General features: G+C 38.8%; 1 protein-coding gene across 1 annotated transcript in view; it reads left to right on the plus strand.

The window, feature by feature from the left end:
- The first annotated feature begins 2,068 nt into the window (after nucleotides 1–2,068).
- LOC121863463 overlaps nucleotides 2,069–13,880 on the plus strand; it is a 93,379-nt gene continuing 81,567 nt past the window's right edge. Inside the window, exons 1-2 of the mRNA XM_042362139.1 lie at nucleotides 2,069–2,176; nucleotides 8,052–8,752. Of these exons, the coding sequence (XP_042218073.1) occupies nucleotides 8,701–8,752 (52 nt within the window). The 5' untranslated portion in view covers nucleotides 2,069–2,176; nucleotides 8,052–8,700. The remainder of the gene's footprint in view (nucleotides 2,177–8,051; nucleotides 8,753–13,880) is intronic.

The raw sequence follows: 13,880 nt of genomic DNA on the forward strand, positions 1-13,880 counted from the left end.
CCGGAGTTAAAGGAAGACTCGTAGCGCGGTGTGTTAACACATTAAAAGATGGCGGCGGCTACAAGAGTCTACTTGTGTTCGTTCTGTAAATCACTTTTTTCTAATGATTATGGGGTATATTGAGGCAATTTCTGTAGAAGCATACAGTAACCAGCTAACTGTGGGTACTCGACCTAGATTATTAAGTTGTTGGTGGTGGTATGGCGGTAACGTGTTATCTTTCACTGCTGTCAATATTGTAATGGGTTCGAGTCCTGCTTGGTCCTGATACGTGAGAATGTTATTCAGTGAAACACCAGCAGCTATTTAGCAAGTTATATTGAACTTGGGCCTTGTTTAATGTTTACCAGAGATCTGCTGATCGACTTTTCAGTACACCCTTTAGCCGACCGTTATGGACGCAGCCATCTGTACATTGGAGAATTTTTATTATAGAAGAAAAAAGTTGTTTATTACCCTTTAATTAATATGAACCATGTATTGAAGAACTGAAAACAAATTACAAGACATTTCATAATCATTGAAGATAATTTAATTGAGAAAATGATGGTAGGCGTCACCCGTGTTCGTTCCGAAACGGAAAGAGCGTACGCTTAGAAGTTGAGGCCCTCTTTGAAGAATATACTGTATACCCCTATATATACACACACACATGTATATATATATATATATATATATATATATATATATATATATATATATATATATATATATATATATATATATATATATATATATGCTGATAACCACAAGGAAAGAAGAAAACACGAAGTGTGTCATTTGAAACGTAATGGTAGTTAGGAAAGGCTTCGCGTGTGTGCATAGAAAGGTAATTGTTTAACATGATGTAGGACATGTACGTTAATAATAAACTACAACATTCCCTTCTGATCGTCGCATCATAGGAATTGGTGGCAGGGGCAGGTATTACAAGTAAATGACAACTGCGTAAGTAGGATTAATAAAAACGAGGAAAATTTTTCTAAAATAAGGAAAATCACCCACATGGTAACTATGGATGCTCGCTTGACTTTTTGGCGGACTTACCGCTGCATATTCATTTTAATAGACAATTTCAAATGCCATGACTATTTTTAATACAAATTATTCTTATTCTTATTATTATTTGAGATATTAAAAGACGTTCATATATAAATTTTAGTACGTATTAGAGAAATATGAAGATTGTAGAGTGAGAACGGGCAGTTGATGGCTTGAGTGAACCTCCGCTGGACGTCGTTTATAGCGCTTCACCTGTTATAACTTGTGGTGGTCTAATGAACATTTTATTACAACGTACGCTATTTGCAGAAAACCTTTCGTCTTATGGTGGACACATGAACTGTATTAGGTAAGTCACATCAGCATTATTTAGTTAATGAAGTGGTGCAACGATTTTTTAAAACGTATCTTCATCTGTCTGTAAACTTGTGATGACAAAAGTTATATTTTACTCTCATCTAGCACTGTAACTATTGGGCTACGTCTAGTTGGGCAATACGCACACTACATAGCGTGCACTCGGCTGCTGAACGGAAGAGTATTGCAATGCCGTATTTGCCGCACGCCATGCAAGTGAGCCGGAGTTAAAGGAAGACTCGTAGCGCGGTGTGTTGCCACATTAAAAGATGGCGGCGGTTATCAGTATATACCTAGATCACGCGCACCTACAGTGATTTACTTGCATATATATATATATATATATATATATATATATATATATATATATATATATATATATATATATATATATATGAAAATCACACGGGAAAAGGAAACAACAGAGCACCTTAGCTTTTGTCTTTATTCAAGACATCTTCAGAGGCAACTCTGAAGATGTCTTATTATCTTATCCACGTTTTCATTGTGGATCTACATATATATATATATATATATATATATATATATATATATATATATATATATATATATATATATATATATATATATAAGCCATACATTTGTGGGGTCCCAGGTACACAAGTCCCAGGCCACACCTGTCAGCATCAGGTTGGGCTAGGGAGGTGCACCCGGCGCCAGAAATACCTCTCGTGTTTACTCGTTCCAGCTGGGACACGCCCGCCACTAAACCAAAACAAACACTCCTGTGTGGCGGTCTCATGGCACGAAGGACAGTACAAACACCGCAGCCCCACAAGGCCCACGACGCCCCCTAGTAAGGCTTAATAGTACTTGTATTAACTTGTATTACATAGTCAAGATAGATTGCATGTCACACCCGTGGTGTTCAGTGGGTTAATTATGGTGATGCTGAACAGCTGTCAATTTCTTGCATGGGCTTTGTATGCTGTGACCACTCCATCCCAGAACTGGACCATGAAGGTAGGCTCAACAGTAGGCATGTCCACGCTTGGGTTCTTCACACACGCACAGACAGACATTTTTTTCCTTGCCTTTGCCAGCTTACTTAGTTATTTTATTCTGGACGAAGGCTCTGTAGAAATCTGCCCACCGTGTGGGTAGGCTAGTGGTTCTGCAAAATATATTTACTACTCTGTTGTCGATTACAATGTCTTGACCTTCCCGGTTCTTATTCAATCTTATCTCGAAGGTCAGATTGTTTGGAAAGGCGGCCACCGTGTCAGGTAGTTCTATGCGTCCACAATGTGTTGAGAATTGTTTTGTTTCAACATTGTGCATGGACGAGTATTTAACCCCTTCACTACTGGACGCCACTTTTAATATTCTATTTGGATAAAGCCAAACGATTTTATTCAGCACAGAGATACCCCTTGTGGCCAAGGGATTAACAACTGAAAGTTTTGAAGCTGGTTCCGCCGTGGACACACTAGCAAAAGAAAGTTGACATGCAATTCGCTTTTCCTGTCTTGTTTTTGCAGTTTTTAGTTCATCTCCATCTATAGTTATTAAATTTGTAATGCCAGGACTGGTGGTTAGCTATTTTTTTTTTACAAACGTCTGGAACTTTCTGGAGTTTGTCTGTGTGTCTTCGCAGTATGGGGTGCCTAATAAATAACCGCGTTTGTGGGGGTGGGATGGAAACTCAGACCACTTGTGCAGAAAAAGTGGTATGTGTATTTATTCTACCTCTCATTTTTGACCAGTATGGTGTTTGTGTTCGGGTGTGCTAGCGGTAATGTGCTTCCAACTCTTGTGTATAATAGATATTCGTGTGCAGATGCGTGACCATGGTGTAGTGTTATATTATCGCTCTGGTATCACTTACTATGGTTGTGGCGGAGGTCTACCACTGTCACTTCTCCCCTTTAAAGTGTCTGTCCCTCGATCCTACTAATAACACAGATGTGGGAAAGAGATAAATAAAGATAAATGGTTTAGGAAATAGTGTGTAGATGTGCTTTGCTGACAATAGACAACATAAAACTTAATATTGGTTTAGTTTTATTTGTCCTAAGATTTATTAGTCACCATGATTATTAAATCAGTCTCTCCAGAATTCAAATCTTGAAGGAAAAATTTTCCAATCTATATAAGATATATGAAAAGGCTTCAGAATAATGCCGCAGTGTAATGTATACGATAAAGTTTAAGTTTGTATTTTGTGGGAAATTAATATCCAGACCAGAAAATTCTACGAAAGTGAAAGATGCAGATTAAAAAGTCTCTGCGTCGACACACGTTACTTTTCCATTCGTTCTTTAAGAGTTATTTAAATTTACGTCGAGAATGTTGGGGGGATACTGACTAGGATGTAATATTCAGGTATAAGGATTGGTATATATATATTTTTTAAAGCCTTAGATAAACCAGTGCATATGATATATTAATACAATGCAATACTGTATGTTGTAGATTATCTTGAAAAGACCGCAGAATTATCACACACACACACACACACACGAAATACTGCGTGTGTACATCATGAGAGAAAAAGATGACCTAATACGCTATAATTCTCGTAATGTATCACATAATCCACAAAACCCGGGGAAACGATATAAAAAAAAAACCGGTCTTGGGTTTTTAGGAGAGTAAAATAAACAGCTACTGACGTTCCCATTACAAGCGACGGTGATGTAATTTACTGGACTACATTGACGTCATCAGCAGCCAAATATTCTTGACGTTGGAGCTCCCCCGTGACTCGGTGCAAAATTAATATTCAATAATCCTTGATTCTCTACGGATGAAGGGTGGGGGTGACGCCCTTCCATTTTGGATTTCACAAATGGGTTGGACATATTGACAGTATACCGTGTCATGTTTTAATGCAGTATGTATGTATGTATGTATGTACTTTATTTCAATCCGTCACTGGATATAAGCAACATGTTTACTGCCTTTTACTACTTAGATCCCCCTCCTAATCTTTCAGAAGACATTAAACAGTATATAAATGAGAGTTGTATAGTTCTCTCATACAGTCTGTTCTATGTTGCACCTCCACAAAGTCGTGTTAATAAATAGGATATACTTCTCGGTCATTTTAAAACATACGATTACTTACGTGTGTTGTTATGCTAGAGCAGGACACAAGCTCTTAGTAGTCTTTCTTCAGAGGAGAAAATAAGACATGCCTATAAATCATATTTAAAAAAAGAGGAAAAAGGCCTCAGTTCCATTGTATGACGACACAAAGTAAAGTACATGTATTTTTTTTTCCTGTGTAGCAGAAGATAAGTCATAGACACAGGTAGTGAGGTCATTGGAAATTATTCTCCGTTAATAACCAGGAGTAGAGTTATTCCTACAGTATTAAAATATGTTAAATCTACCTATTACTCAGCTGCGTTGTTTTGTTATGATTTATTTCAGAGTAAAAAAAAAGATTCTTAAATGTAGATATGAAATGTTAATGCATCTAAAAGCCATAAACTTTATCAATTATACCAACAATTAACTCAATCTGCATCACTCATTTCGTACACACAGCTCATGAATATCTTTACTGTTCCTCTATGATCCTTTCTTAGTATTTGTTAATTATTCTTGGGATCTTTCTGTTCTTCCCGTCTGTGGTATTAGTGTGTTCTGTTTTCTTTCCTTTCCAGTTTTATCGGATTTATTTTGGTGTCACTGTTAAATCCTTCCTTCCTTAGTCTCTTTGATGCTCCTTTACCGTCTTGTCTGAATCCGTTTTTATTTACCATACCACTATTAGATCCCGTCTCATCCTCCCTCTTCTCTTTTTCATCTCTCGTTCGTTTACCCCAACGTTTTTGCCATTATTGTGTAGCTCAGATCCTTCCCCTTCTCGCCAAATCCCTTTACTTTCCCTCACTTGAACAAACGCACCAAACTTTCCCACTAGCTCTATATAACAATCCCAAGAAAGTCCGCCCTAATGGCCGCAGGGAACATAACTCTTTCTTCTCCCGGGCTTTTAAAGTGACGATTCTAGTCTTCAAAAAGTCACATCTGCGGTTTTTTACGCGTTAAACTTCTTCAGGGAAGTTTTCAATCGCCTTTTGTCTCAGACCGACTTGGCGGGGAATTCTAATTATGAACCATATCCCACTGGGTGGCAGTGACGCCTGCCAGAGTGCCGATAATCCTCAATACATTATTCTTGAGCTCTAAGAGATGTATTTGGATCTGAATATATATTGAAAATCTAAAGTTTAACGTTACAAAATAAGATTTGCGTTTTTGGAAAGCATGAATAATTCCAGTGTCATGATATACAGTAGGTAATTAAATGATGAATTTATTGTATTTGAGTGATCCAACAGCCACGGTCTTTAAGTTCATTAATTCGACTTGTACACAACAGTACACAACTGCTTTCATAATAAAAAAAAATATTCTGTGTATCATCTGATTATTAGAATTCTCGAGACTGATGCTGTAAATTGTGATCAGTGAACGAAAATTGTTTCCGTAATTAAACCTTAATGACAAAACTTTTCACCTGGGAACTTTACCAACCAAATTCACTCATTAAGCAACTGGAAATTCTCCGGCAGAACTTCAGAAGCTTTGATGTTGTAATTCCCTTCTCTTACCAATCAAAATCTTACGTTTATAATCGTATTTTTCCGGTGTCAGAGATTATCTAATTAAGCAGAGTTTTATTTGTTCATGAAAGCATCGCAGAGATGGTCTGAAGATTGTCATCAAGGGTGAGACAAGAGATACTTTATCATATTTCTTATTTGTATTTCAAATTTTGCATAATAACAGGTATATCGTATTTTCCTGATCATATAATAAATGTATCTTTGGTTTGCAAGTTTCTTACTTCAAGGTCGCTTGAATCTTCTTCTACAGTGTGTAGGTAAAAGTGATGCCTTGACGCGTCATACTATACTGTACTTTGCTTAGCGTCATGTAAAATTTATTGGACTTTTTCTTGTTTGTCCAATGATTCCCTGAGCAAGGAACACACCCATGACCCTTCATTTATTTTTGTTTTCGTCCCTCTGATTCTCAGATTTGTACGTTATATTTTCTTGGTCAATGGGAATGTAACACATTTACAGGCTCTATTTATTTTTATGTTTCACTTTTCGTTTCCAGACGATTCGATGTTTGGACATATTTCTGATATACAACACAACATGTCTCAACATGGTACGTTGTACACTCTTGTTTTGGGGGAGTTGACGCCCTCCGGTAAAGGTTATCATTAGGATTAATTAACAATCAAGAACAAAACCTTACTTCTTTGTCGACTAGTGAAAATGCAGCTTGGGTTAACACATGCATAATATATAATTTACTGTAGCATTTAAGATCGTATGTATGTGTATAAAATGATGGAATTAAATGAAATAGATCTATGTGATCTTGTGGAAAGTCGATGATAACAAAGGAAGAAGTCTATCTGTATGTTTACTCTTGATTTTGACCTGAGCGTGGACAGTGTACTGTCAACATCCATAAATGGGAGCAATGTACTGTATACCACTTTGATCGTCTGGCAGCTATTGATATACTGTATAGTTTGATATTTATCTTCAAAGTTAATCATTAATCTCTTAAGTTTCCGGGTGCGTGTTCAAGTTCTCAAACTAGTTTAAGTGTGTAAACAATGAGCATGTTGGGGGGAGGGTAGCCTTGTGAGGGAATGTATTCTGTTTGAGTTCATCTTGTAAACGTGCCCAAATGAAGCACACCTCATCAAGTTTTGGCCGTAAAACAGTCAGCAGCTGCTCCCACATGGACGAGAAAAATCTAACAGAATAATAAAGCATGTAATGCAGGTTTTCTTTCGATATTTTTTCTTTCTTATTTAGGTTAATATTTACATTTTGTTTTCTGGTTAAAATTTAGTTTTTTGTGTACGAGTTTATATTTGTTGTATTTTAGCAAATGTTTATATTTCTTTGTTTAAGCTAATGTTTACATATTGTCCTTTGGTTAATATTTATTTGTTTAAATTAATTTTGTTCTGTATTTAAGATTGATACTTGGATGTTTCTAAGATATTAAAAGTACAGTTATTTAAAACATGTGTCGTGGGTCCTCTTTTTGATAAGCTTTGTTTTGGCATTAAGTTAAAATGTGGATTGGCATGTTTATGAAAGAGGAAAACGAACAATTATGTATAGTACAGTAGTAAGAGTTATATGAAGATATATATGGTATTTTAGTTCAATACTTAGAAATGCTGTTTTATTATTTGAATAAATGATGATCTTTCTACATCTGGGATCCACAGGGACGGTCTGAAAGATGTCACACATATTCAGTTTCACCTCCTGAAGGTTCGTCCTTAAAGCACTGGTTTCAGGTTATTCAATAAACTATTTCAGTAACTGTCATTAGAAACTATAACATTCCTGATGTACCTCGCATTGTGTATGTCATATTTGGAACTAATGAAATTGCAGTTACTACTACTACTACTACTACTACTATTATTATTATTATTATTATTATTATTATTATTATTATTATCCAATCTCACATACAACTAAAGTATACCGCATGAGGAATCTCCTCTACATGTTTAATTTATAGTTTTACACAAAGATGTTGAAAAAAGAAATGTCATGTATAGTTTCCAGGCCTGAACATTACCATTATTTACTGGTGTTGGAAAAGCAAACAGAGGCATTCAATATTATTCAAAAGGCTTATTAATTTTGTTCTCTTCTTTACAGATCTTAGAGGAAGGACGAGGAACAGCAAATATGTCCGAAGAAGTGGTGCTGGAAGATTTAGTGGTGAAACACAGTTAACCAACCAGTGGTAAATGCTGTATAGTGTTACTGAAAATGAAACATGGGTGAGCTATAGATGACCTATTTTAAGTGTAAAGTGACCGTCGGGGAATATTGTAAACATTAATAAACAGCGTAGTTCTAGCTGTATGCTTCGTGGACATGAAGTTATTATATACAACGAAACCTGAAAGTAAAGAACTGGTGTAGACTCAAAGTGCGGAGTATCTATTGTGTGAGTAGCAGCAACAACATGAATATGGAGCTATTATCTAACATTAAACATAAGGGAAATATAAAGGAAAGTGTGTGTGTGTGAAGTTTTGACACGTATACAAGGCTTAACTCAGGCGACCTATTTAACTTGTTAAGTGAGAATCTTATCACAATGAACATACCAGGTTTGCCTCTGTGCTATTTAATATTAATCGAATACTTTTTGAAATATAAACGACTAAAGAAATGGTTAGAAGGAATTATGTAAATTATTTTTCCAGTAAATTTACAAGGAAATATATGCGAATCAGGTTAAGGAGTACTTTCATCAATTTGTCAAAGTGATGGTTGGCATTCAAAACAATCAAAGAAAATGGAATCTCAAGAAGAGCAGAACGACCAAAGAAAACGCGTCAGAGAGGAAGGTAAGTACAGTAAATTATAATTTTTGTCAATATTATTTTTTTTACTTCGGTAGAGAGCAATCAAACGTATCACAGTTTGTAGGGGAATATATTAAATACGTTTGTACTGCATAACTAGCAATTGCCTGATGATAATCGGTTAATATTGACGACAAATTAATAGAGTCTAGAATCTAGATATTGATTTTTACAACTTTATACGGATTCAACATGTAGTTTTATTGTGTAACTGCGTATACTATATTTTGCAGTAAACAAAAAGATTCTGTTGTCATTTTGAATTTCTTGCCCTAACATGTACTAAGCATAAGGCGGGCGATGTCGACTCCTTTAAATTTGCGCTTAAAACAAACGGGTTTACAAAACTAACCGTTAACTCAATACAGTAAAGTCCAGAACAGTAAATATCACCGCCTGTTCTACCACTAATATGTGCATCATATTGTATCGTAAAAGCTTTCTTTAATTAGGAATATTTCCATTGTATGAACTTTATGATGTAGAAGAATGCACAAGACGTTCCTAATATTTCAATTGTGCATTTACGACTACCGGGTGTAAGACTCAAACATGACGAGATATTTGCTTAGTGAAGTCTCTGAAAACATTATAGCCTATTATACTGATAAATACAGAGCATTAGGATGGAAAGAGAAGATTTTCGTTCAGTACACATCGTCTGAATAGTGTCACTAGTACAGTAATATCTCCAGGTATTTCTTCTTAATCTTTGAATGCATTATTATTGTACTCATTAAGTCTAAGTTTTCATCTTTTTCCTGTTTCCTCCCCAACAATTTTTTTTGGCTGGTTAAAACTGCATTGGGATAGAGGACTTCTTGCTTTTTTTTGTATATGAAGTAGTCACAGTATTTAGTTACCGAAAAGTTTCTTCTTGAAAATAATAAGGTTGTGTCTGACTGTTAAATCCACAACTAGAGCATTATCCGATACTGGGTAGCAGTGCAGTTATTTACGTGTTTAATTATCAACAATATTCACCAAATTTAATTCCCACAAAAAGTATGGTTACTGTAGAAGCATTATTGAGACGACTTTCTTTTTACACAATAAAGCATTGGAAAGGAGGCTGGGGGCGTGAGAATAAATGACTGCTTCATTTAAGGTGAACAAGAAAAGCCACTTATTAGGTGCTGGCGAGGGTCTCCCAAGGGATAAGTTGGCAGTGCCTCCTGTAGGTCGTTTAGGGCTCTGTCGTGGTGGTGATGGGAGCTGTAGTGATGAGGTGTTGTGATGATGGCGAGCTGTAGTGATGAGTGTTGTGATGATGGGGAGCTGTAGTGATGAGTGTTGTGATGATGGCGAGCTGTAGTGATGAGTGTGGTGATGATGGGGAGCTGTAGTGATGAGTGTTGTGATGATGGGGAGCTGTAGTGATGAGTGTTGTGATGATGGCAGCTGTAGTGATGAGTGTTGTGATGATGGGGAGCTGTAGTGAGTGGTGTTTGTGATGATGGCGAGGCTGTAGTGATGAGTGTTGTGATGATGGGGAGCTGTAGTGATGAGTGTTGTGATGATGGAGAGCTGTAGTGATGAGGTGTTGTGATGATGGGGAGCTGTAGTGATGGGGTCTGGAAATCAGGGCGACATAAAATTCAAAACTCGTTTGTTCCCATAAAAAAAGGAAAAACAAAATATTGAACTATTTAGAAAAAAACACATAAAATTGTTAGATATTTTTTTCTTCTTCTGGCGGCAATGAAATCAAAATATAAAACGTTGAGGTAATTTCGTCCTTCTCCCCGCCACACGTGTTTGGTCTGGTGGCCTTTTGTCGGTTTAGAGGGGAACTGTTTACGATGTGTCCTAGGCTCCCTCACTGACACCCGACTGGCACGAGGGGAAGAATGTGATGGAAGCGGGAGGCGCGGTAGGAGAGGAGGCGGAAGCAGTTGTAGACAAGCAGAGCGCGAGGGGATGACACAGGAGGGAAGGAGAGTGGGGAATTGGAAGGAAGGGGAGGTAAAAGCTTTTACAGGGGAGAGAAAGGAGGGGGCGATACCTGACAGGAGGGAGTGGTGGTGGGCTTTTACAGTTTGTGTAGAAGGAGGAGGAATAGGTAACGGGAAGAGGGGATGGGGAAATAGCTGATAAAGAGGGGGATGAAGGACCTTTACAAGGGAACTGGACAATGGGAAGTAGATAGGTGGATAGTGTGGTGAGTGTAGGAGACAGAGGAGGAATTGAAGTTCGTACAGAGAAGGAGGCGAAGGAGGAGGTGGTGGGGGGGCTATAGAAGACTTGCAGCAGAAGGAAGATGAGGAGAGTGAGAGTAGTGGCGAAGATGATACAGAGGGTGTAGATGGGGAGACTCAGGGTGTAGACGGGAGATGGGTGGGGGGTGTAGACGGGGAGATGGGTGGAGGGGTGTAGATGGGGAGATGGGTGGAGGGTGTAGACAGGGGAGATGGGTGGAGGGGGTGTAGACGGGAGATGGGTGGAGGGTGTAGATGGGGAGACTCAGGGTGTAGACAGGGAGATGGATGGAGGGTGTGGAGGGAGATGGGTGGAGGTGTAGACAGGGAGACTCAGGGTGTGGAGAGAGGGGTGTGGAGGGAGATGGGTGGAGGGTGTAGACGGGGAGATGGGTGGAGGGTGTAGACAGGGGAGATGGGTGGAGGGGTGTAGACAGGGACGATGGGTGGAGGGTGTAGACTGGGAGATGGGTGGAGGTGTAGACGGGGAGGTGGGTGGAGTGTGTAGAGGTAGATGGTCGCGTGAGAAGGACCGATGTGTAGCAACGGCATTATTTGATGGAAGCATTTTTTTTATTCTAATTCAGAAGAGTCGAGAGACGTGGACCAGAGATGGAAGGGGAGGTATGTGGGAGGGAGAGGAGGTATGAGGGAGGGAGGGGAGGTATGTGGGAGAGAGGGGAAGTATGTGGGAGAGAGGGGAGGTATGTGGGAGGGAAGGGAGGTATGTGGGAGAGAGGGGAGGTATGTGGGAGGGAGGGGAGGTATGTGGGAGGGAGGGGAGGTGTGGAGGAGGTTGGAAGTGATATAAGGATGGGGATAGTAGAGAAAGGAAAGGAGGTGACCTTTTTTTACATTAATTAATTGACAGTAGTGGAGGAAGGAAAATCTATATATATAATTTCTAGGTGCGTGAGAGACCTTGTGAGTTAAGAGTTTTTAAAATTATAAAGAGAGAATAAATTTTCATCTATGAGTAAGTTAGGCAACACAAAATTCATAAAAGGGTAGAGTGAGTGAGTGAGAGATTTAGTAGTATAGAGGTCTTGATGTACGTCAGGAATAAATCAGGGGAGTATTTTTAGCCTTTAAGAAGATCAGGGAAGAGGTGAAAACAGCACCCGGGAGAACTTGTCACCAATAACAAACTAGACTACTGAGTATAGGGTTCCGAGTCACTCAGCACAAGGTTGTGACCTTGACCTATGACCTTCTGAATCCCCAAAACGTAACTTTCAGCTTAAGGGGTTACCTTGGTGAATACACCGTTATATATATCTGTTGTAAGGGGAGCAGATTACCTGCTCGGCGCTTTCGCAACCCTCTTTCAAGTCAGGGGGCGTGAGGACTAATAACATTACCTCGTGTGTGTGTGTGTGTGAAGCTCTTACCGATTTCGAGTAATGCTGCCGACGTACTGTACATAGATACAGACGGCACTGACTCCTGTCCCGACTGAAAATGTTTTTCCTGTGCGATTAATTATCTGTCACCCTTGTGGGCTACAATGTATTGATAGTGCGAGGAAAAATAACTTCCACCAGATAATCCCATCCCAGTCCCTCTTTTCACCTCTTCCAGGGTCTTTGAGGTGTAATGTTTATTTATATGTTAATAAAAAGTAAAATGTAAATACAAAATATTGTACACTGGAAGGGAAGCCATAACACACCGGTTCCTTGTCCCCTTTATAACACTGGTGGCTGAGAGGAGAGAAGGGAAAGATAAAGACAGCGGCTGAGAGGAGAGAAGGGAGAGATAAAGACAGATTTAGGAGAGGGAGGGGACGGAGAAGTGCGTCATCTAGGAAATCGTTAGGTATATAATTGCGGAATATTTCATACTAAACCTCTCAATGATGTTCAGATCCTCAGTGATGTATAGACTCCTTGTACACTGAGGAGTTGTTTTGTTGTTGTAAATCTAGACATTACTTACACCATGTACTGTATATGACCGATTAAGTATTTTTCTGGTATCTTTTCACTTAAAACAGTTACAACACCAATTTTACTAGATTAAATAACTTTATGTAACCTTGATGTAGATTTTGTTCTGTTATGATGGCGCGGTTAAAACATATTTCAAAGAGACGACCGAGCGTTGGCTAGAAATGACAGTATTGTTGAGATAAAAACTTTAAAAGAGATTTTTAAACATAATCTCTGGATACTAATCTGCCTCTAATGTCACTCCTAACGAATTTCCCGAAGTCAATGAGTACTTTTCCACCAACTTAACAACTAAATGTAAATTTTATGCGGCCTCTTGGCGACGTATGCTAAACAGCTGCCGCACCTCCGTAGATCATTGTGATTTTTCTTTAAGCAATAACCATCCCTCAGCGCGCCACCCTCTGAATCACTTCTGGCGGGAATATTAAGGGCTGGAAATATTCATATTTTCCGCCATCAGATGTTTCACGGCACCTGAGGAGGGAAGTCTGCCAAGTCTCAAAACTCCCGCCACCTCCAAGTCTTGTGCTAGTTGCTGAAGTCTGGAAAGTCTGGTCGTTCTCGGCTCTTACCCGCAATTGTAAAGTATGATGCAGATACACGCTCCCCCCCCTCTCTCTCCTTCCATTTATTCATATCTTTTAATTCATGTTTGTGTCTCCCTCCTATTAGGCATATCATATCTCTCACTTTCTCTCCTTCATCTGCATATTTTGAACTCTCTGTCTCTGTCTCTCCGTCCCTCTCACTCTCACCTCTTATTTTCTATGTACCTTTCCCCTCTTTTCACTATCTCCTCCATCTGCATACTTATAATCCAGTCTCTGCAGCCATCGCCTCCGTATTTCATCCTTGGGGAAGATTTTTCATACAACATTGGCGAGCGTTTGATCTTTCCACTAGTGAGCGTTCACACGGGTCACCCACGTCCGGTTAATACAAGACTGGCTCGCTATC

This window comes from Homarus americanus, unplaced genomic scaffold (assembly GCF_018991925.1).
Source record: "Homarus americanus isolate GMGI-L3 unplaced genomic scaffold, GMGI_Hamer_2.0 scaffold24781, whole genome shotgun sequence".
NCBI classification, from domain to species: Eukaryota; Metazoa; Arthropoda; class Malacostraca; order Decapoda; family Nephropidae; genus Homarus; species Homarus americanus.